General features: G+C 38.4%; 2 protein-coding genes across 2 annotated transcripts; one reads left to right on the top strand and one right to left on the bottom strand.

The window, feature by feature from the left end:
* The first annotated feature begins 232 nt into the window (after positions 1-232).
* cdkn2a/b (cyclin-dependent kinase inhibitor 2A/B (p15, inhibits CDK4)) lies at positions 233-2,652 on the top strand. The gene is made up of 2 exons (XM_071503352.1): positions 233-363; positions 1,710-2,652. The coding sequence occupies exons 1-2, from the start codon at positions 241-243 to the stop codon at positions 1,959-1,961; spliced, it is 375 nt and encodes a 124-aa protein (XP_071359453.1). The 5' UTR covers positions 233-240; the 3' UTR covers positions 1,962-2,652.
* On the bottom strand, positions 2,407-19,714 carry mtap (methylthioadenosine phosphorylase). Its single transcript, XM_071503350.1, has 8 exons — positions 19,562-19,714; positions 17,962-18,048; positions 17,754-17,812; positions 17,345-17,512; positions 11,136-11,238; positions 10,234-10,473; positions 6,016-6,138; positions 2,407-5,162 (listed from the first exon to the last, which is right to left on the bottom strand). Exons 1-8 carry the CDS (start codon positions 19,583-19,585, stop codon positions 5,124-5,126), a joined length of 843 nt encoding a protein of 280 aa, XP_071359451.1. The 5' UTR covers positions 19,586-19,714; the 3' UTR covers positions 2,407-5,123.
* Positions 19,715-20,580: the final 866 nt, after the last annotated feature.

The raw sequence follows: 20,580 nt of genomic DNA, 5'->3' as shown, positions 1-20,580 counted from the left end.
AGGCTCGGACGAACTGACCAACCGGGGGACGGTCGCGGACACATCAACACCACGAGCCGTGATTATTCAACACTGGCTCTGTGGCGTTTTTTTTTTGTTTTTTTTTTTGTTTTTTTTTTATTTTTTTATTTTTTTTTTTTTAAGCTGTTCCTTTTCCTCCGATAAGCATCAACGCACCAAGCTACCTGTCAAAGCAGAATCTGTCACGGAGGTTGTCGCCTCAGAGATCCGGAGACAACGATGACTCTCGTGGATGAGCTGACAGCAGCCGCAGCGAAGGGGAACACGGCAGATGTGGAGAGTCTCCTGCGGGAAGGCGCCGAAGTTAACGGGGTGAACTGTTTTGGACGAACCGCTCTTCAGGTCAGTGTCACTGGATGAGCACTTCCCCCGCTTCATAACAAACACCTTTCACGCACTTAAATGCGTTTCGTGAACGCCGTTCAGCTCCTGAGATGACAGCCAGCAGTGTCCGCGGGGGAAGGGATTTTCAACCAGGCTGTTTCAGATATTTTTATTTATTTCATGGAAAAAAAACAAAAAAAAAAAAACAAAAAAACAAAACAACGCATCTCAAAATGACGCGCAGTCCCGTGAGTCCTTGTGAACTGTGAGGACCAAACTTCGGCCTCGTTTCTTCTCCGAGTAAAAACATCTTTCCTAATGTATTGCAATTTCTCACGAATCTAAATTAAACAAAACTAAACGTTTTCGGGAGAGTTTACGTTTCCCAACGAGTTAAAAATAGACTCTGAATGTCGTGACTATGGATTACTATTCATTTTCGAGCTGCATTGTTTTTAATCGGGCCACAGATGACACATTTAAATGTATAAAGGTGAGAGCGAGCTCAGGATGGAGGATTATAAAGTTGAAAATACTCTCATCATAATAATGCTTTCAGCTGCCCCATTCACGCAAAAGCAAACCTCTCATCCATCCGCACTTCTCCTGGTCTTTCTCTCTAAAGGCTGTAGCAGAAATCACTGAGCAACTTCCAGATCATAAGAGCTTCTCCTGACAAATATAATCCTAAACCAAAATAAGTGTTTTACATTTTCAGATTTTATTTTATTGTATTTTATTTTTTAAAGGATGAGGCATCTCCAAATGGAGACGAAACGCCCTCGTGTGTTGTTATGATCAAGCTTGTACCGTGGTGAGGGAAAAACAGCAACTCTCCTTTCCTTTCAGGTCACTTTAATAAAATATATGTGTTCTCTGGAAGATTAAACTAAACGAAACTGAAGTTGCAACGAGTCTCACAAATCCTGCTGCGCAAGTCCTACTCGACGTGTTGGGCTTCATTTTTGTATTGCGTTGTCATTCCCATATTTCCATTCAAATAGGCTACATTTGCTCAGATAAGGTAAACTGGTTCAGATAGAGTAAGTTGTACTTTCATGTGGGACAATATCTGAACCTTTTTTTCTGGAGCGTCAGCTGACTATAGCTCTGAAGAGCAAGGTGCAGATAGTCTACATGTATGTCAAATCCACAGAAAGCCACTGATGATAAAGAAAACCGAGTGAAAATAATAACTGGATGAGATTAAATTGCAGATAAAACATGTTCTGGTCCTTGATGCTCCTCTGAGATATTTGTGCTTTTGTACTTAGCTTTCACAGGCAAATCTAATGAAATTAGAGTTGGATCTCTAACTCACGGTTGTATTTTTTATTTATTTATTTATTTTTTTTGTTATGAAGGTGATGATGATGGGGAGCACGCCGGTGGCTAAGGTGTTGCTGAAGTACGGAGCGGATCCCAAAGTGGCGGACAGAAGCACCGGGGCCACCCCGCTACATGATGCGGCCAGGACGGGCTTTGTGGACACTGTGCGGCTGCTGGTGGAAAACCTGGCTGACCCACAAGCCAGGGACAATACAAACTGTCGGCCCGTTGATTTAGCCCGAGCGAACGGCCATGAAGATGTGGTCGCTTTCCTGGAGTCTCTGTAAAACCCTCAGTGTGATGCTGTGAGATTTTTATTTCCTGCTGCCTGCTCCGCATGGGGACGCAGAGCTCAGAGAAGCGGGGCCTAAGGAGGCCTGCAGCCTAAATTACACAGCGACTGCTCTGCTGCAAAAATGTGTCTTTATTTATTTGTCTGTTTTTCGCTGAGTATGCATCTTTTTTTTTTTTTTTTTTTTTAACGAAAATCGTTTGTTGTGTATAGGCACAGAGTCGCCGATTTGACAAATAACAAAAGTACAATATTGTTATAACGATTTAAATTCAGGGTATTCAGTGCCGTGGTTTATAACAGCATAAAGTTATTTTATTTCAGTTTTAACTTCCGTTTTATCGTTGACATTTTTCAATAAGCAATCCCTCTTCGTCTATAGTGCAGTGTTTTTAGAGTATTGTATTTTTTTTTTCTTTTTTTTTAATTTGTGGTTCGTTTTTGTCATAAACCTAATGTGGTTACCGAAATTTAAATAGAGCTTTCCATGTCAAATATTTAACCATATAACGCAAAAGACAATGAAATAGTTTTGCACGTTTGGACATTATTGTCTTACTGACGCACTATTCTGTGAGCATTATCTCTGCCCTACAAAGACGACGAGTCCCAGTTCCCGTTTGTACAAATGACAGCCAGATCTCCGATATTATGCACTTTAATAAAATGTCACTTCTTAAGATTTATTTTAAGTGTTTTAATGTGGGAAAAGGCGTCGGGAAAAAAAGTCATTTGGTTATGCTTTACATAGCTAATGTCTGAATGAAGGATTCACTGTTAGATACCAGAGAATAAAAAAAAAAAGAGAGAGAGAGAGAGGGAGAGAGGATTAAGCTATGATTATTTGACTCTGTATTTGAATTCAGTTGGGAGTTGAACAGTGTTTGAAGAACTAACAAAGTATAACCCCAGGGTGTTTTTTTTGTTTGTTTTTTTTTTTTTACTTTAGTTAGTTAGATGACTTCTCCTTGGATTTGTTTTTGCTAAACAGGTTTTTTTTTTAAATAAATATTTACATAGATAGATCAGATACAAATGCTGTCCCTAACACTGTCTGGTGGACACTGGCTGAGGGCGTATTATCATGTTAAACTGAAGCTCTGACATCAGGTGACTTCACTGTTAAACACACCAATCAGATGAAGGCTGATGCAATCATTGATTTATTTATTTATTTATTTTCACTGAAAAAAAGTTGAGGCAGTGTTGAATTCATGTGGGAATAAAACATGCTTCTACACATTTTTTTTTTAACATTTTACTGCATAGAGTTTATTTGACAGAAGTTTGTTGACTTTTCTGGAAGGTACATGAACCAGTGGATTTTTGTGAAACATATTGAAGTATAAAAGTACCTTTCTACTTATTGGATGTCAGGTTACATTTGCACATGGGATGGATTGCAATTAGGAGTTTATGATTTCAAATGCATGGCTGCCTTGATATAGGCTATATATATATACATATATATATATATAGTAAGTATAGAAAAAATGATTACAGTTCATGAAATAAGCTACAGCATGCATCTATCTTTTTCTGGAGTTAAACATTAGCCTACTTTCGCCGTCTCTGTGGTTTCATGCAGCCAATGTGAGATTTTACAAGACAGAAAACCCCCCCACCCAAAGCCATAAGGTATAATACTGCTGTTCTGTCTCTTTGAGGTGGAGTTTAACTTCCTGTCTGAGTCTATAAGAAGCCTTTTAGACCTGATAGTTTAACATTACCATGGCAAACCGTTTTTGTACCAACAGTAAAATCAGTTACAGTCGATCATATTGTCAAACAGGAAATTGTTTCTAGACTGTAATTACATTATATAATGAAATAAATGGAAAAATTTATTTCCAGCAACACTCATGCTGAATCTGAACTGGCTATTCTGGGTGATACATACAATATACACCATTACTTTATTTTTTACATTACTTTTTTTCCAATCCATATTTTTAATTCTTATTGTAACTATTATTATTACACACTTGCCTTTTTTTTTGCACGAGCTCAAGACCATGCCATCCTGTATTTCACTGCACATATTGCATATGACAAATACAACTGCTAATGTTGAGATACTTTTAATCAGTCCAAATTGTTTTGAAATTTTAATATGTTTACTAACAACTTCAGAACATGACCTCAGGTCTTTGAACTGTCAAAAGCTCGCTACTCTCTATTGAGTCAAATTATGCTGCATAATAGGTTCATAGTGTTGAGACAAGGCAACAAAGAGGAAATACCAAGAAGACCAAATATTTTCACTGCGCAGTGGGATGAGTTTCAGCTGTAGCAATGACAGATAAGAAATGACAGTCATCTAACACGAGTGGTGCTTGAAGGCCCAGCACTCCTACAACTAATTTCTTCAGATGAGGATGATGGAGCTTACAGTATCTCAAATATTTTAGGTGATAGCTGGAAAGATTGTCATGTACTGCACAGGTCTTATATAGAAATGCAATGCTTTTCATTTTTGATTCATGAAGCACATAAAACAGTCAAGAACAAATAACATTGAAGTATTTCAAGAATATAAAAATGTGCACTGATAAGCAAAGATAGAAACATGACTTCTATCCTAACTACATGATTTTGAAGCATATGGAACAGTTATTACTCCAGTATTGAATATGTTCAAGACATCAGATTTAACCTTTAAAAGTATAACATTAGTTATGACTAAGGCAGTAACAATGTGCTAAACTTGCATTTTTATTATATCCTGCGTAAACAGCAATAAAGACACCGATGGTTTACTGGCAACAAATGTATGAATTTGAAATGTTTACGGACCACAAAAAAATATAAATCCACAAAAAATATCGAGTATAACCATAAAAAGATTTAAAATCTTGTGTTGATCTTTTGAAATGTTTTGTACATAAACATGTGACCGGACTGTAAGTTTTCCAGAGAAAAAGGGTGATGTGTTCATCACTACAAAGAGGGGCGTTTTAAATGAGAATTCTCAGTCGAGAAAAAACACTGGAACTCCAGCTGAAGACACAGCACATGCATTATTGATGTGAGGCACTTTCTTGTGATTCACTGATGACAAATCCAGAGGCAGAGTTGAGTCTGTTGTCCGTGTCGGAGTCGGTGCGGGTGGTGTCTGGGATCCGTATCCTTTTCTCCTTTATTGTTTTCGACACCCTTAGTGTTTTGGTAACATTACTGAAGATTGTGCCATTGACTGCAACAGAAGGAAGAAAGCAGTTTTTTTTCCCCCCCATGTACATCTCACAGATATATACAGTGACAATGACTACGTTTGGCTCATGTGAAAGTTGTCTAGTGATGTTTCAGGGTACTGAGGTCAAACGTTTCCACATGGTACGTTCATTTCCTTAGAAAGTTTAAAAAAAAACAAAAAAAAAAAAAAACAACACAGGACATGGTTATAAACTCTTTTTTTAAGTTTATCACATCTGATGTGTTTGTCATCATTTCAAAAATTTTTTCCGAAGTGTAAGTGTTTCCAATAAACAAAGAGAAGTTCTGAAAAGAAATTTAACTACTTACCTTACTGCAAAAAGTACTCAAAGTACTTCAACCCTGATCAAAACTATTGCTGCACCCAGTGTAAAAACACTCACCACATTAGTCATGTGGCGTTATAACTTTGAGCATTTTCAAATGTGCAATGAATACATGTTTATTATTGCACATGTAATATATTTATTAACAAAATACCGAGGTTAAGACAGTAATATGCATTACTGTATGTTTTATGGTGGTCAAGTTGCAAAGCAACATAATGAGTGTCTCACAGATGGAGGTAACTGTTATTGCATACTTCTGGCTCTTAGACCTCATGGTAATAATCACTTTCACAAACCGGTAGTGTTTTGAAAGTGGTCATGCTCCAGATGGTTTGATTACTCTTTTGTGAAACAAATTTAAAGAGGTGGTGCAGTGAAACGGAAGACATTATAAAAGGAGATGTCAGTTCATGATAGGCACATAGAGGGTAAACAGACCCTCTTTCACAACTTCTCCAAAGACTTGCTGAGTGGAAATGATTCATCATAAAGTTGACAACTTACTTTCAAGGTCTTCATCGTCTGAGCCCAGTCCATCTGACTAATCTGAGGTATTGCAGTCAGCAGGATGCTGCTTGCTTTGTTGGCATTCTCCTTCATAGTCTTCATTACATTGTCAACACAGACCTAGGATAAGAGAAGAAAAACAACTGACCTGTGATAAGAATCATTTACAACAATGCAAAATTCACTTGTTTCAGTCACAGTCACTTTGTATTTCCCAGTAATGTATCTGGATATGTAGCCTTCCTTACTTGTGCTTAGGAGAATGTTTGCACAGTGAATAACAATGAATGGACTCAAACATCCCAATGGACTTTTTTAGTAACATCCTTTGAAATCAGAGCTGCTGTTGTGATTACACTATCAGATGTGTTTATACCATTTTTCTATATATAGTATTGCTCTCAATTACTTTAAAAGGATAAAGTTGATGTTAGTCTATACTGTGCATTTGTTGTGATCAACAAATTCTAACCAACAATGTGTTAAGTCTGTCAATACTTTCTTAATTCCCAAGCTTGTCAGTGGCAATCAGCCACAAGGCCACTGTGTACTGAAGACTTAAATCTTCAAAAATATATTCAGGGCTAAATAATCCCTTTTTAATAATCCCTTAAACAGCTGCTAAAAGCCACAGTGCCTAAATAACAAAAAGCATTTTTCTGTTTGGGACTAATACACATTAGTGAGTATTTGCAGCAGTGAAATCAAGGGCCATGTCACCTAGTCAAATTGTGTGGCTCATTCATGTGTTTTTCATCAATTCTGGACCACAAAGGATGTCTACAGCACAGAGGAATAAGTTATATATTTGGCTACAACCAAATACATATAAGGGAGTACTAGTACCAAGCTCTTGTTGTCTATTGTTGCACTGTTGGTCTTTTTGTGGGATTTGCTGATATTAAAAACGATATAGAACATAATTATTAAATGGAGTTTACATGGGGGTTTCCTGAAAGGGGTAAAACAAGTGAACAACAGAATTTTGTAAAATGATGACACACCATACCATTACTTAAAACGTCACTAAACGTTGACTAATTATACAGTTGAATTATAAGTCCACCTTGAATTTCTATTCAAGAAAACACAAACACTGTATTGCTCATGCTGCACGTAAAGTTAAGTTACACCTTAATCTTGGACGCCAAGGTGTAATGACATAGGTGAAAGTGAAAGTTAATTTCTTGAGTTTATTCAAATCATTGTCACAACAGGACCTGTAAGAAAGCCACAGAAACAGCCGTTGAATTTAACAACAACTCAGCTAAGTGCAGATGTGAAGAGCAGATTATTGTTTTTCTAGAATCCAGCTTTGCCTGGTACACCAGTGATTCATTATGTGGTATTAATGAGCCACTGAGTTTTCAGCCATTTCACCTGCCATGTCTAAGACACTGGCAATCATCATATTATTCACATGACTAACACCACTACAAGAATGGGTAAATAAAAATCAAGAAGCGCATGCTTATTTGTCCTCTTTAGTCACATGCAGAAACTGAGGCAGTAGTCAGACAGTCAAGAACATTCATGTATATCAGTAAGAAATTATGTGATAATATCGTATAAATAATTCTTAATAATTACTCAGCCAGACGTACACTGCACAGTACAGTAAGTTACAACATTTCCGTCTTAAGCTCAAGTTTACCTCCTGTAACCTTCATTAACCCTTCCCTTGAGCTCTTTGTTTTCATGTCACACTCAATGACTAGGTTCGTGTTTTTGTGGTGTTTGCCTGGATGAAGACAGTGAAGCTGATGACTCAGTGTGAGTCAGCCTCCTCTGGCAGGGCTTCCACCGGAGGCTGGCAGGCAGGCTCCCTTTGGGGGGGGGGGGGGGGGGGGGGGGGGGGGGGTTAAGGAGGGGGTGGCCAGGAGGTAGTATGAGGCTGGGAGTGAGTGTGGACGGGGGGGCGGAAGGATGTGGCGAGCGTTCTGCAACAGGAGGGGGAAGAGGTCAGCTGCAGGAACTCGGAAGTGGAGTTGTGAGTTGGGCTGGATCAGTGACAAATAAGCCAAAACTCGCCCACACGCAGTAAATATCAACTGCATTATCCGGAGTGCCTGACAGAGAGTAGGTCACTCAGAAGCCATTAGAAGCCACAGACACTCTAGTTTGCCTATGTAGCACTAATGATGAATTCAGACTAATACTAGTGAACAATATCTGGTCTAGCAACACTCTTTTCTTCGTAATTTTATGAAGTTTTAGCGATAAACATCTTTAAACTACGCAGAAAGTACAACATGGTATTTCGAGTAATTGAAACTCTTTACGATTATAAATGCTCTTCTGTTCCCACCTACAGTTGAACACACTTCTGCCAGCTGCAAGAGGAAGAAAAGTTGAACTTTGGTCAGGGCTGCCTTGAAAGTGACAGAGTTTTTGTACCGAAAAAGTTGTTTCTGAAGTTATTATTCTGAACATAAAATAATGTTTGTCACTAGTGTTTTTTGTTAAAAATTCTGGAATATACATACAACCACATAAAACTATATATTATAGAATGTTTTTGTTTAGAATAATAAAAGCTGTTTTTCACCCAATATGTATTAAAAACAATAACAATCAAAAACTAGCATGTTCTGTGGCAAAAATTGAGAAGGACCTCGCGAAGCCCAACTTTGCTGTGTTTCCTGTTACAAAAAGACACAGATCACCACGGTTTCTAAACAAGATCCTTTTGTGACAGGCACAGCTCAGAAAGTCTTCCCGTCATGGAAAGTGGAAATAAAAACAAGCTAGTGATTACTGTATGCATCAAAGCACCCAAGTGAGTGAATGAATGGATGAACGAATGAAGGATTCATTTTGAACATGTGAAACTAATCCATTTAAGTGCAAAAGAAAACAGAAAAGAAAGAAAGAAAAAACAAAAAAAAGAAAAGGAAAAATAATAAACTAACATGTTCGAAAAGGAGTAGGAAGAAGCATAAGCTTATTTAATCCTACCCCATCTTCACTACTCAGAATTTAATCATCATCAGTTGACTTTCAATTTATATCATTTCCTGTCTTAACACATTATATACAATTTGCTACATACAAAGTCCCTGTATGCATGTAAAATAAATAATTGATTAAAGAAAATATTTATATTCAAAAACAACAATAATTTATCAGACTATTTTTGTTTGTCTGGTTGTTTTCAGAAAAATAAAAACTAAAATAACAAGCCCTAATACAGCAACCAAAGAAGATGTCTAACCTTTGATTTGCTCATGGCGTTTTTATTGACATGACCACCTGGCTGGCATAATTTTTATTTATGCGACCTGTGATTATTACCTTGATGTGTTGTGTCGCAATCACGACAGCTTCTACTAGCTCATAACTAACGTGGGAGGATAGCATTTAATTGTGCAATAATTGTTTTATTGCACAGCTTGGCACAAGTGGTCCAAACCTGTGCGTTTTAATGACACAGCACAATTTTATCTGAAGGGATTATTTTTTACAGAGCCAAGTTATGTGTCATAGGCCCTTAAGGGTTCCTGGACCCTGAGTTGGGAATCACTGGAATGAAATGACCTGGCCACGGATGTACAAACAGTTTAGAAAATCTGATGTGTGTGTAGAGAGAATGGGGTAAACAAATCCCTGACAGAATTGTTCAACAGTACAGTAAAGTCTGGTAGCTATTATCTATTATTCCTCAGGGCAGTTATGTTTAAGTTAGTTAGTTAAGTTGCCAATACTATTTTTCTGTCACCATTTTTCTGGCTCCAGCACAGACAGATGATATCCCCATTCTTAATTCTGTCTACGAAATTCTCATTGGCTCAGTTTTACCAAAGATGAAAACATAACTGAAAACAATTAACATATAAACAGTGATTCAGAGGTTTGGGATCAGGTTACAGTACTCCATCTGGAAAGTTTGGTGAATGCTTAGGAAACCAGATGACCTGTTAAGATGACACACAGCTGATGAATAATAAAACCTATGTTTAGTTAAGATTATTAGCATCCTCGTACCCTGCTAATAGCTTTTATCTCAAAGCTCTCCAGTCATGGTAAAAGACAAAGATGTAAATAAATAAAATTTGCTGGTGGCTGCTGTACAGTAAAACAAAGATGAGGGAGGATGTGATGTCACCCAACTGTGCATCACCCATGGGAAACACTGACTCACACAAGACACAACAAGGACACTAGAAACGCTGCAGTAACAAAACTGGCTGTGAGGACCTCCAGCCTGCCACTCACCGCCTCCTCATGTTCCTTCCAACAGTCGTAGTCTGTTGCCATGGCGATGCTGGCATAGCACAAGCCGGCCTCCTTGGCGAGGACCACCTCTGGCACGGTTGTCATATTGATGACGTCAGCACCCCACTGGCGGAACATCAGGCTTTCTGCTCGTGAGGAAAAGCGGGGCCCCTCAATAGTCAGCATAGTCCCTCGCACATGGCACTTGATGCCCAGACTCCGCGCCACCTCCACCAAAACCTGCACCACAACAGACGAGCTAATTACTGTCTCTATTAAGCTAATGAAAGCAGACGAGGGGACTGTTCACATGGTTTCAATAGCTGTAGCTGTTCAATTCATCTTCTAGATGGTGTTGAAGCAATAAATCAACACCTGCTGTGCTGTGTGGAATCTGCTGATGTGTAGTCTGTTTCCGTCTGTTCCAGATAAGCAGACTGCCCTCAACACAAGATGGTTTTTGTGGACCTATGATTTTTGTGACTAACAAATACTGTTTTCAACAGCAATCTCACAGTTGGTACTATTTTGTTCCATTTTCAAAATAATAATTTCCAAATAATGTGCTATTACTAATAGAATAATCAGAATAACTTACATAGTCAGACAAAACAAGCCAAAAGAACAGTCATTAATGTGTTTTACATGATGTTAAGTATTTAACCTGTTTATACATTTTATTTGTAATTGAATCCTGTTTGGTTTTTTTAAGTTATAAGTAATAGTAATTTACATTCAAAAACTGTAGCCTCATCCTGAACATGGGGTCCAGTGTTTCAGTCTCCACAGGCTGCTTTTTTCACCTCCACAATAACACATTAGAAGTAAACAAATAAATTAGAAAGTTACATAAAAAGGAGAATTTTAAAATAAAGAAAAGTACAAAAGTTCAGTGGGCTCACCTCTCTGGTCCTGTTGCAGAAAGGCTCAGCCATGGGGATGTGACACACACCTGGAGGACTGGAGGACTGTCCGTCATACAGCGTCTGAGCTCTCTTGGTAGTCCTGGCAAAAAGAGCAAAACAGGAAGTACTAAAAGTTAGTCAAGGCAACCCAGGTGAACTACAGATGCTCTTGGGTTCAGTTGTTGCAAATTGCCCAAATCCAGATGAAGTAATTATTAAATTTGATCCGTTTTGAAATGAAAGTTGGAAAAAATAACTGAAAAGTCAGAAAAAAAAAATACATCAACATACCAAAACACTAGAGGAGTAAAAAAAGCTTAGCAAACACTGCATGGACAGAAACATTATTGGAAATATGAAGACTAATGATATCATGACACAAGCAGCAAGGTCAAAGTATTCTGTGTCATAATCATAACTTCTTAAAACAGCCTCAGTGTTACTGATAAACTACATGTTCAGCAGACTGGCTGAATTGTTTCTATTATTAACCTATTTAATATGTTGTGAATGGTCCTTTCACTATAGAGGCATTTAGAGAATGGCAGCACCCTGCTCTCCATCTTCATGCCAACAACTTTCCTCCAATTTCCAGGTCTGCTGAGTCAGTGGGGTTCCACCAAGCACAGTGCCAGTCTGACTCCCCCCAGCTCTTTATGGAGGCAGTTCAGGAGTACATAAGAGACTGACTCACTTAGCCCACTGACCTGAGAATATTGCGGTTTCTGTGCCTCCTTGCAGCCTCTCAGCTCCTATTGTAACCACTGAATTCTACGAGGGTTCAGTTATATTGAGGTATATACACTGTTGATTATTATGTAATGGTGTAATTAATAAAGATTTCTAAACAGTGCTGATTCATGGCTCAAGTTTGTATTCCTTTGTATTCCCAGGGATTAGAAAGTCATAACAATTATCTCAGACATCCAAAATATGCATCTTTCCATCGACAATAATCTTTTAAGTTGTTGCCCAACCCTATCTCTTACTCATAACCCTGGCACTGTTCGACCAAAGTGCTTCACTATTTTCAGCAAGCTGCAGCTCCACCCTGCTGAAAAATCAATAACACTAGTGTGTGGGATAAACCACGAGCTGAGTACAATGCTTGTTTATGCTATAGAGGGCAAGTTATCGTGGCCTGGCATTTCATTAGCAGTGTCATTTCAGAATCACTGTTGCAGACAATGACTCCCACGGCCTACACTTATCAAATATTTTAGATTATTCCTAAAATGCAGAAAGCATGTGTCACGGACACCTACGCATTAGATATACCATGCAAATCCTCCAACATCCATTTCCACCACACTTCCACTGTATCACATCTCAAGTACAGCTTGTCACGTGGAAGATCTACTAGCTCTGGGAAATCACAGATTTTATTACCAGTGACTACAGTTTGTAAGAGGACATTATCCAAGCACACATGTTGGAGAGAATCTTTTATTTTGTTTCCTTCAACTCTGCCTTTGTTTTGAGAATATTTTGATAAAGGTGCTATGTGTATGTTGTTTATGAAAGGATAAAATCGGATAACTATAATATTTAAGTAAAACCTTTGCTTTTTAAGATGAGACTTTATAAATAAGCACTTTACTAGATAAGATCGTTTTGGTTTGTCTAGCAATTAGCTCTGGGCTACTTCTACTCCTTTACATTTTTGAATATAGATGGTGACACAAAAAGCAGATCAACTAAATGTTAGTGTTGAGGTGTGGCTTGATCAGTATGAGGACATTCAGCATTTTTTTAAAGCACGATGCCAAGTGAAAATGAAAACAAAAGGATCTAAACCAAAAGGTCAAACTAAGAGGATTTGGAACCTCAGTACAAAAAGCATTTTAAGGCCTGTGTGAGACTGTAAACATGAACACTCGACAAAGCCGGTAGCACTAGCCTACATATCTAACAACCCAGTGCTTGGTTTGGAGTTGCCACAGAAAACAAGTAAGCAGAGGTCATGACAACAGTTTTGGCATCGATAAAATAAAGCCTTCAGAAACAAGCTGTCACATGTTGTGGGACAAGTCTGAGCAGGTCCCAGCAAGCAACTTCCTCATTTCTGATAAATAGATCATGTCTGTGCTTGATACTGGTACTCAGGCTATTCACTGGCTTCACCAGCACAGGCAAGCAAAGCCACAGGCAACGTGATAAACTCGCATACAAGTGTACAGGGTAACACACTGACACGACTGTGGCAAGGCAGTTTACTACTCAATTCAATCTCAGTTCAGCCTGTTGTATGCCAACTCATTGGTAACAAATAAGCCATCCAATTTAAATAGAAGCTCTCACATGCACATATTGAGTTATTGAACGGAATTTGTGAAATTAGCCAATTGAGACAGCACAACACTCGCACAGGGTCATGCTCCTTGTGTACTACACATAAGAACATACCCATGAGCCTTGAGGTCAAATACTGCTGAGAAAATACTGCTGCTGCTGCTTTCTCATGGAAGGATATTTGCAGGTTTACCAGTGTTTTTAACTGTAAGGAAGTATTCATAATCACCTGCTGCAATCTGATACCTGGTGTTTATGTGCTGTGATCACTAGAAAGCTGTGAATGAGTATGAAAATACAGGATTATTTCTGGTGGTTATTTTTACTGAGCATGAGTAAAATATGGGTATTCATTACACAGTGAACAAAGTAATCAGTCTACCTGGTAAAGTTGTGGGCAACCCAACATTAACTCAAATCTCCAATGCCTTTTTTTGCCAATTGAGGGCAGTAGAAAAAAAATCTGAACACAATGTGGAGTTATTACGACCTCTTATGTTGAAATGGTGAACTTGTCGCTTATTTACCAACAGTAAGGAAGCAGAATTATAATTCATTTGGGGTTGTGTTTCTGGCCACCTGGTGACTGGAAGTTCATTATTCACTCTCTTTACTCCGGTTTTTGGTCTCTACCATCTCCTGAGGGAAATATCCGTCTCTTTAGCTGCTAAATGCACCGTTTTTACCAGCTAGTTGCTAACTGTGTCTGCCTTTTGGTGCTGAGCAGGTGGTGTGCAGTGGTTTTTAGATATTTTTCACTAAAAACAGCTGTTTGCTACAGCTAAAAATGATACTAGTGAGGACAGACCAAAACCGTAAAGTTGCAGATTGGGCAGCAAAGGAATTAGCTTAAATCTGTAATAAAGCTCCACCTGTAGGTTCATCACTGGGAGTTATCCCTTTCACATTTTGATTTGATGCATTATTATAAAAATACCTGTTATAGCTGGTTTAAGTAATTAGATCATAACAGCACCAATATAGTTATTATATACATTAAAATCAATTCATTTTCAAACCTGAATGATTAAATATATATTTATCTAACCAAAAGCTCAACATCACAGCCACTAACAGGTGATGGGGGAAGCAACATTAGCTCAGTAACATGAATGAATGAGAACTGATGACTGAAAGGTCAGAAAGTGATACACTAAATAGAACATGGAGAGAGGAAGGAAGCTCAACTGTTTACAAAAATATCTCTGTAGCAAGGTTTGTGGTCCACGACACTCTGTCACCATACTGGTGTCAAGTGTTCCCATAAGTGGAATGTCACAGTGACTACATTTTTAATTCTCACCAGAGCCCTAAGCAAACTGTGACACTCGAGAGCTCAACAAAATATCAAACAGAGGTTAACAGTTTTTCCCACCGAACAGGATAGTAAACAAATATTGGCTTTCACGAGTGTGTCAAACACAGCGAGTCAAGTCCTTCCTCCTTTCTCACTCAGCTATCTGGACACTCTCGTCACATAGAAACAAGAATCCTGTCAGTGAGACTTGTGGGAAGATACTTAAATTGTTGTACAGTAGACCTCTTGTACAATTATGACAGAACAATAATTGCCTACTCCCACTTTATATAATAATTCCCCCTGACTGTGATGACATTTTTTTGCCCTACGTACAAAGGTAGCTGCTCTGGCTTTTGGATGATGTTTCACGTAATTTGAGTGTAAATACACTTACCAAGCACTTTATCAGGATCACCATATGAATACTGGGTAGGGCCTCATTTTACTCTCAAAACAGCCTCAGTTCTTTGTGGCATGGACTCATCAAGATGTTGGAAACATTTGAGATTTTTGAGATTCTGATCCATGATGACATGATTGCATCACATAATTTCTGCAGATTTGTCAGCTGCACATTCATGCTGCCAATCTCCGGTTCTACCACATCCCAAAGTGTTCTATTGGATTCAGATCTGGTGACGGGGGAGGCCACTGAAGTACACTGAACTCATTCAGTGCTAATGGAAGCAGTTTGAGATTACTTATTTTGTAACATGCTGCATTATCGTGCTGGAAATAGCCATTAGAAGATGGCAAAATCTGGTCTGGCCCCTTTACATGTCACCCTCCTCTCTCTCCCCTGACTTCCTGTCTATTTCTCCACTGTCAAAGGCAAAATGGCCAAAAATAAATCTTACTGTCTCACTTTCATTTTCATTCGGAAAGCGATGTATGGTGCAATTGGACACTGTTCCCCTTGATTTTGGGGCTCAACTTGCAACTGTTTAAGTTTCCCTTAGTTCCTTTTCCACCATTCATATTATCCTTCTGTAATCTTACAAGGCAGCTGGATTTCAAGAATCCATCTTGCCAGGCTCCAAGCCATTTCCTTGTAGCCAAACCACAGTGGTTCGGATCGATCAACATCCTATGAGCAAGGAACTATGGCAGCTACAGGGCAGCAACAGTTGTGGTATTATTAAGAGTGCCTTTTCTGTGCAAATTTTCCCTACAAAGGTGGTGAGAATCGTCAACCAACATGCGAAGTAGCTTTCAAATCTCCTCAGACTTCGGTTTCTTGTTGTGCTGCATTTCCTGTTTGGCCCTCTCCTACTACATCATATGACAGACAGATGGTTCATCCAATCACCTGCCAAGTATTTTTTGGAAGTACCTGCCTTTTCCCCAACAGTTTACAATGACGCCTTCTCAGACGATTCTGCGTAACAAACCATCTGGCGCATCAGAATAATCCTTCCGTTTAATTTGGGGACAATTTTCCTCTAGTGGCCACATCCAGGGAGCTTGGCTACTGTCCCAGTATCACAACTGTGATCACAGGAACATCAAGCTGCTTGGAGATTCTCATCTCCTCAGACAACTCCTCTTTTCTTTCTCTTGTCAATGTTCAGTGTGGTGCACACAGTGATAACAAACAGCCAATGAATGGCTAAGTATAAGATTGAAGACACCTGTGATAGTAATTGAGAATAATAGTCTGCTTGAAATAACACTACAATCCACTTATTTATCACCACTTTATCATCTGTGGTGCCTCCGCTGTCACATCTGGGTGGAAAGTCCGGAGGTTTGTTGTTGTTGTTGTTGTTGTAGTGTAAGACAGCTGCTTTGACGAAGGCGACAAACAGCCTTGTCTTTGTGAATTACTTTGCCATCAACGGTGTAGAACCCAAAATACGTGCACACACTGTTACTCAAAAAGGAGACAAACTTTTAATTATTCAGCAACTGCATTATTGGCGACTGCTGCCATGTTCACTACCAACAACCACCAGCATATGCAAGACCTTCCATCACTTTCTGTAACTTTACAATCAAAGTTTTCACATATGTCCGCTCAGGACGGCTTGGCTCGTCATTGTCCTCCATTTTCATAGCAAACATGACATTTTTAGCTTAATGGGTCAATAGGGGATCCCATTGGTCAAGCTGATAGTGAAGTTTTAGAGCACCCTCTGCTGGATCAGAAGGCAAACTACTTTAAAGTAGCTGTCGCACTTTTAGGCTGTAAATTTTCTAATTCAAAACATCACAGTTTGAATATTAACTTCCCCCCTCCCACATTCCAACAAATGTTCAAATTTCAAATAAAAATTGTTAGCCCTTGTACCAACTCAGCCTGTGTGTTTTGCTTTTACTACCTCATTTAAAAGAACCTCCTTTCAAGTTGTGCCAAGTAACAGTGAGCAAAAAAGCTCACAATAAAATACATGTGAATGGATTTATGAGATTTTGAAAACAAAGAGATTTTTTGAATATTATAACAGTTCAAATCCTCCGAGAACCTCATTCTATTCTTTCCTTTCCTCTTCCTATTCCTCTTCCTTTTGGCCAACACATCTATCGTGTGAAGAGTATCTAAGTCCTTGGAGAAAATGGAAGAAAGAACCAACATCTGAACCACAACCTGCTCATATGGTCATGTCACACTCACCTGTCAATGAACTGATCTATGATGACAATGTCTCCTGGCTGAATCTCCTCCCGGAGTGAGCCACAAGCCGTGGTAACCAACAGATGTGTACAGCCCTCTTCTCTCAGTGCCCAAATGTTGGCCTGGTAGTTCACATTAGATGGCATTATGGTGTGTTGTCTCCCATGCCTAGGGATAAGAAAAAGCAGCATTTAAGATATACCTGAATTATAAAGAAATATAAAAATATATGGACACGAACATAACCTAACTTTTAAATGGATTGATATATTGTGTGAAGAGATGCAAATAATGCATAATCTCTAGTATATCTAATAAGTGCAAGGTTTCCCCACTAGATGGTGCTAACAGAGAACACATTTTCACAATTCACACTTTAAAGTAAAGTAACCCTATCACCCTTTCTTACCTTGCAAGGAGCACACATTCCACATTTTTTATCTTCCCAAGGATCAGGGCATCAGATGGCTGTTCAAGGAGAGCAGGATAATTTGATTATACGTAAAACAGTACTGTAAGGAATTATTTTACTGGCCAGACTGCCGATAGAGCTTACTGTTTAGACTGCTCTATTAAGCAAGCAGTTGAAAGAGACTTTGGTCTACAAAGTGACAAACCTTTCCGTATGGTGTATCGACATAACGTTCAGTCCTTCCCTCCAAGATGTCTGGATCATCAAGGCCTGAACCACCAATAATTCCAATCTAGACCAAAAAAAAAAAAAAAAAAAGTAAAAAGTCATCAACTGAGAATTCATATCTGACAAAAACACTTGCATTTGTTTACAAATTTAGAAATACATACAAAAACATAATTAAAACTTTTCATAATGTGTTTTACACACTAAAGGGAAAATAGGGCAAGGATGAAAACACAAAATAGTAATAAAATGTAGTGGTTCAAACTATATGGGCACACATTCAAATCAGTCACTATTTCATTTCCAACTGGCAAACTCCTCTGATGACAAGACTTGATGCTGTTATTTCCCTCTAAGGGCGAAAGCTGTCAGTGTTTGTACATACATACTGTTAATAGTCAACAGCAGGTTAGTCTATTTACTGAAGTACCGAACGTATAATTAACTTTCACTATATTTAAAAAGCAAATAGTGATCACTTTTATTATCAATTAATCAACTGATCATTTCCCCAATAATCGATGAATCACTCTGCCCGTTTCATGTCAGAAAATTGTGAAAAGTTAGTGTTATAATTTTCCACAGTCCAAGATGATGTCTTCACATGCATTTATTGTCCTATCAGCAGTCCAGGATCACATGACGGGCATCAAATGCTCACATTTGAGAAGCTGGAAGCAAATATTTGGTATTTACTCTTTTAGAAACGTGTTGATTCGAGTTAATAATATGATAATTTTGGAGGAAGTATTTTTTTGGTGCTACTGAATTGCATTGCATTATACAGAAAGGTGTTTCTGTTCTTTACCCTGTCCTCATTGTTATAAATAGGGTGGACAAAATATTAGAAGCGTTTGTCAATATAACTCAAAAAGATCATGAGGATGAGTCAACACCTCTCAAAAATAGTTTCTACAAAACTGATCATTATTGGCTTCATGGAGGCATTATGTATTGCAGGACTGTTGTATTTGACTGCATTAGTTTCAGCTGGTTGTATCTGATAAACTGGCAGCTGAGTGTATGACAATTTAACAAGAACAAAAGCAAATCTTCCCCCCGAGAGAAATATTTTTTCAAATTTCAGCCAACTATGTTTTCCTGATTATAGTTATATGAAGTTTTCAACGTCGCCTTGCTACTTCAGTGCTCCTTAAAAATAGGGACTTGGATACTTATACCACCTCTGTTTTACAGCATGCCGACATCTGTCACCGTGCAGTGGGTCAAAGCTACAGGGTGAACATGCTTTACAGCCAATGTAAAAATGGGTCACATTTAGCTGTTATTACAGTAGCACACCACACATTCAGAAGCCTTGCAGTTAGCCTGCACATGTTAGCTTGCGTTTTTTCAGCTAACGCCAATTACTTTAAAGCCTGCAGACAGCTTTGCTAAAAACGTGCTAACATCTAAGAGCTTTTTTTTTTTTTCCCGCACTTTAGGTTTGTCACAGCTGCACATCTGGCATGAAATGACCTAGCTTATGCTTTCTCATTGATTTCCCCCTGTCGGCGTGTTCAAACACACAATGTTCAGTAAGGTTTAAAACGTGGAATTATAGTTTAATTAATTACCTTAAGGGGCACCGCAGAAGCCATGATGACTGTATTCTTGCCTGTAAAAGTGAAGATGTTACCAAGTCCTGTGGAAGACGCTTTATAGCCACCACCGTTAACAACATCCGTCAGACCAACGGATATCAAACATTTGTCTTCCTGTTTTATGTTTGCTTTCAAAATAAAAGCCTAGAGATAACCCAATATGTACTAGTTGGTTTAGGTTAATTATCTTATCTATTTCACTGCTGACCGTTCCCCAAAGCAAACTATACTATTTATTTAGCGTTTTATTAACCTTGCAGGAAGTAAGTCCTGTAATATATAGATGCTGGAAAATACCAAGTAATTTGATTAGCGAGAGGCATTCCTTGAGGGCTGACATAGAGTACAACACTGGGACTTTAAACTAATAAGTGTTACTCCGTCTTACAGGTGTTTTATTAACATTAACGGCCTTTATGCAACAAACTGCACCGCAAACTAAAGGGGATCTCCACCGCATCAGCAGCTCCCTTGGGCTTTGGGCTGGTTTAAATCGTCATCAACGAGCCTCAACAGTAGGTCAAGAAAATGTTTATTATAATAATATGTATATATTATAAATGATGAAATAAAGATATTAATCATCATCTGTTATTGCATAATAATGTTGACTAATATGGTCTTATAATACATCCATGCCTCATAATCACAGCCGTGCTGTTATTCAGTAAATCACACAAATTCGATGAATAGTAGGAAATATTTAAATGTCCAACACTCCACCTTAGACTCCACCTTCCATTCATCTTTATTGTAGATTAGTAGAATTAACACAGGGCTTCTTCTGGCGAAATGGAAATTCTACAGCTGTTGACTTATTTTGAGAGGTACAAGAACAAGACAGGGAAATGGAGTTTGCTGAGTTTGCAGGCAATTTCATGACTTCTTCTTTTGTTAATAAAGCTAGGAAATCTATGCAGAGAAATGCACTCTTCTTCCTTCTTTCTTGCTCCAACTTGTTTTACTGCTTTATTCTAGTTTAAAGCTGTAAC

This window comes from Trachinotus anak, unplaced genomic scaffold, assembly GCF_046630095.1.
Source record: "Trachinotus anak isolate AG129_WGS33_773 ecotype Australia unplaced genomic scaffold, CSIRO_AGI_Tana_v1 ptg000019l, whole genome shotgun sequence".
In the NCBI taxonomy this organism is placed as follows: Eukaryota; Metazoa; Chordata; class Actinopteri; order Carangiformes; family Carangidae; genus Trachinotus; species Trachinotus anak.
The sequence above is the reverse complement of the archived record's forward strand: the minus strand, read 5'-3'. Positions and strand labels throughout refer to the sequence as shown.

Coding starts and splice junctions, on each gene's coding strand:
- mtap (XM_071503350.1), bottom strand. CDS start 19,585: ATGGCTTCTGCGGTGCCCCTTAAG. Junction 17,813..17,961: donor TCGATACACCATACGGAAAG/GTTTGTCACTTT, acceptor CTCCTTGAACAG/CCATCTGATGCCCTGATCCT. Junction 5,163..6,015: donor AGACGATGAAGACCTTGAAA/GTAAGTTGTCAA, acceptor CTTCTGTTGCAG/TCAATGGCACAATCTTCAGT.
- cdkn2a/b (XM_071503352.1), top strand. CDS start 241: ATGACTCTCGTGGATGAGCTGACAGCAGCCGCAGCGAAGGGGAACACG. Junction 364..1,709: donor TTGGACGAACCGCTCTTCAG/GTCAGTGTCACT, acceptor TTTGTTATGAAG/GTGATGATGATGGGGAGCAC.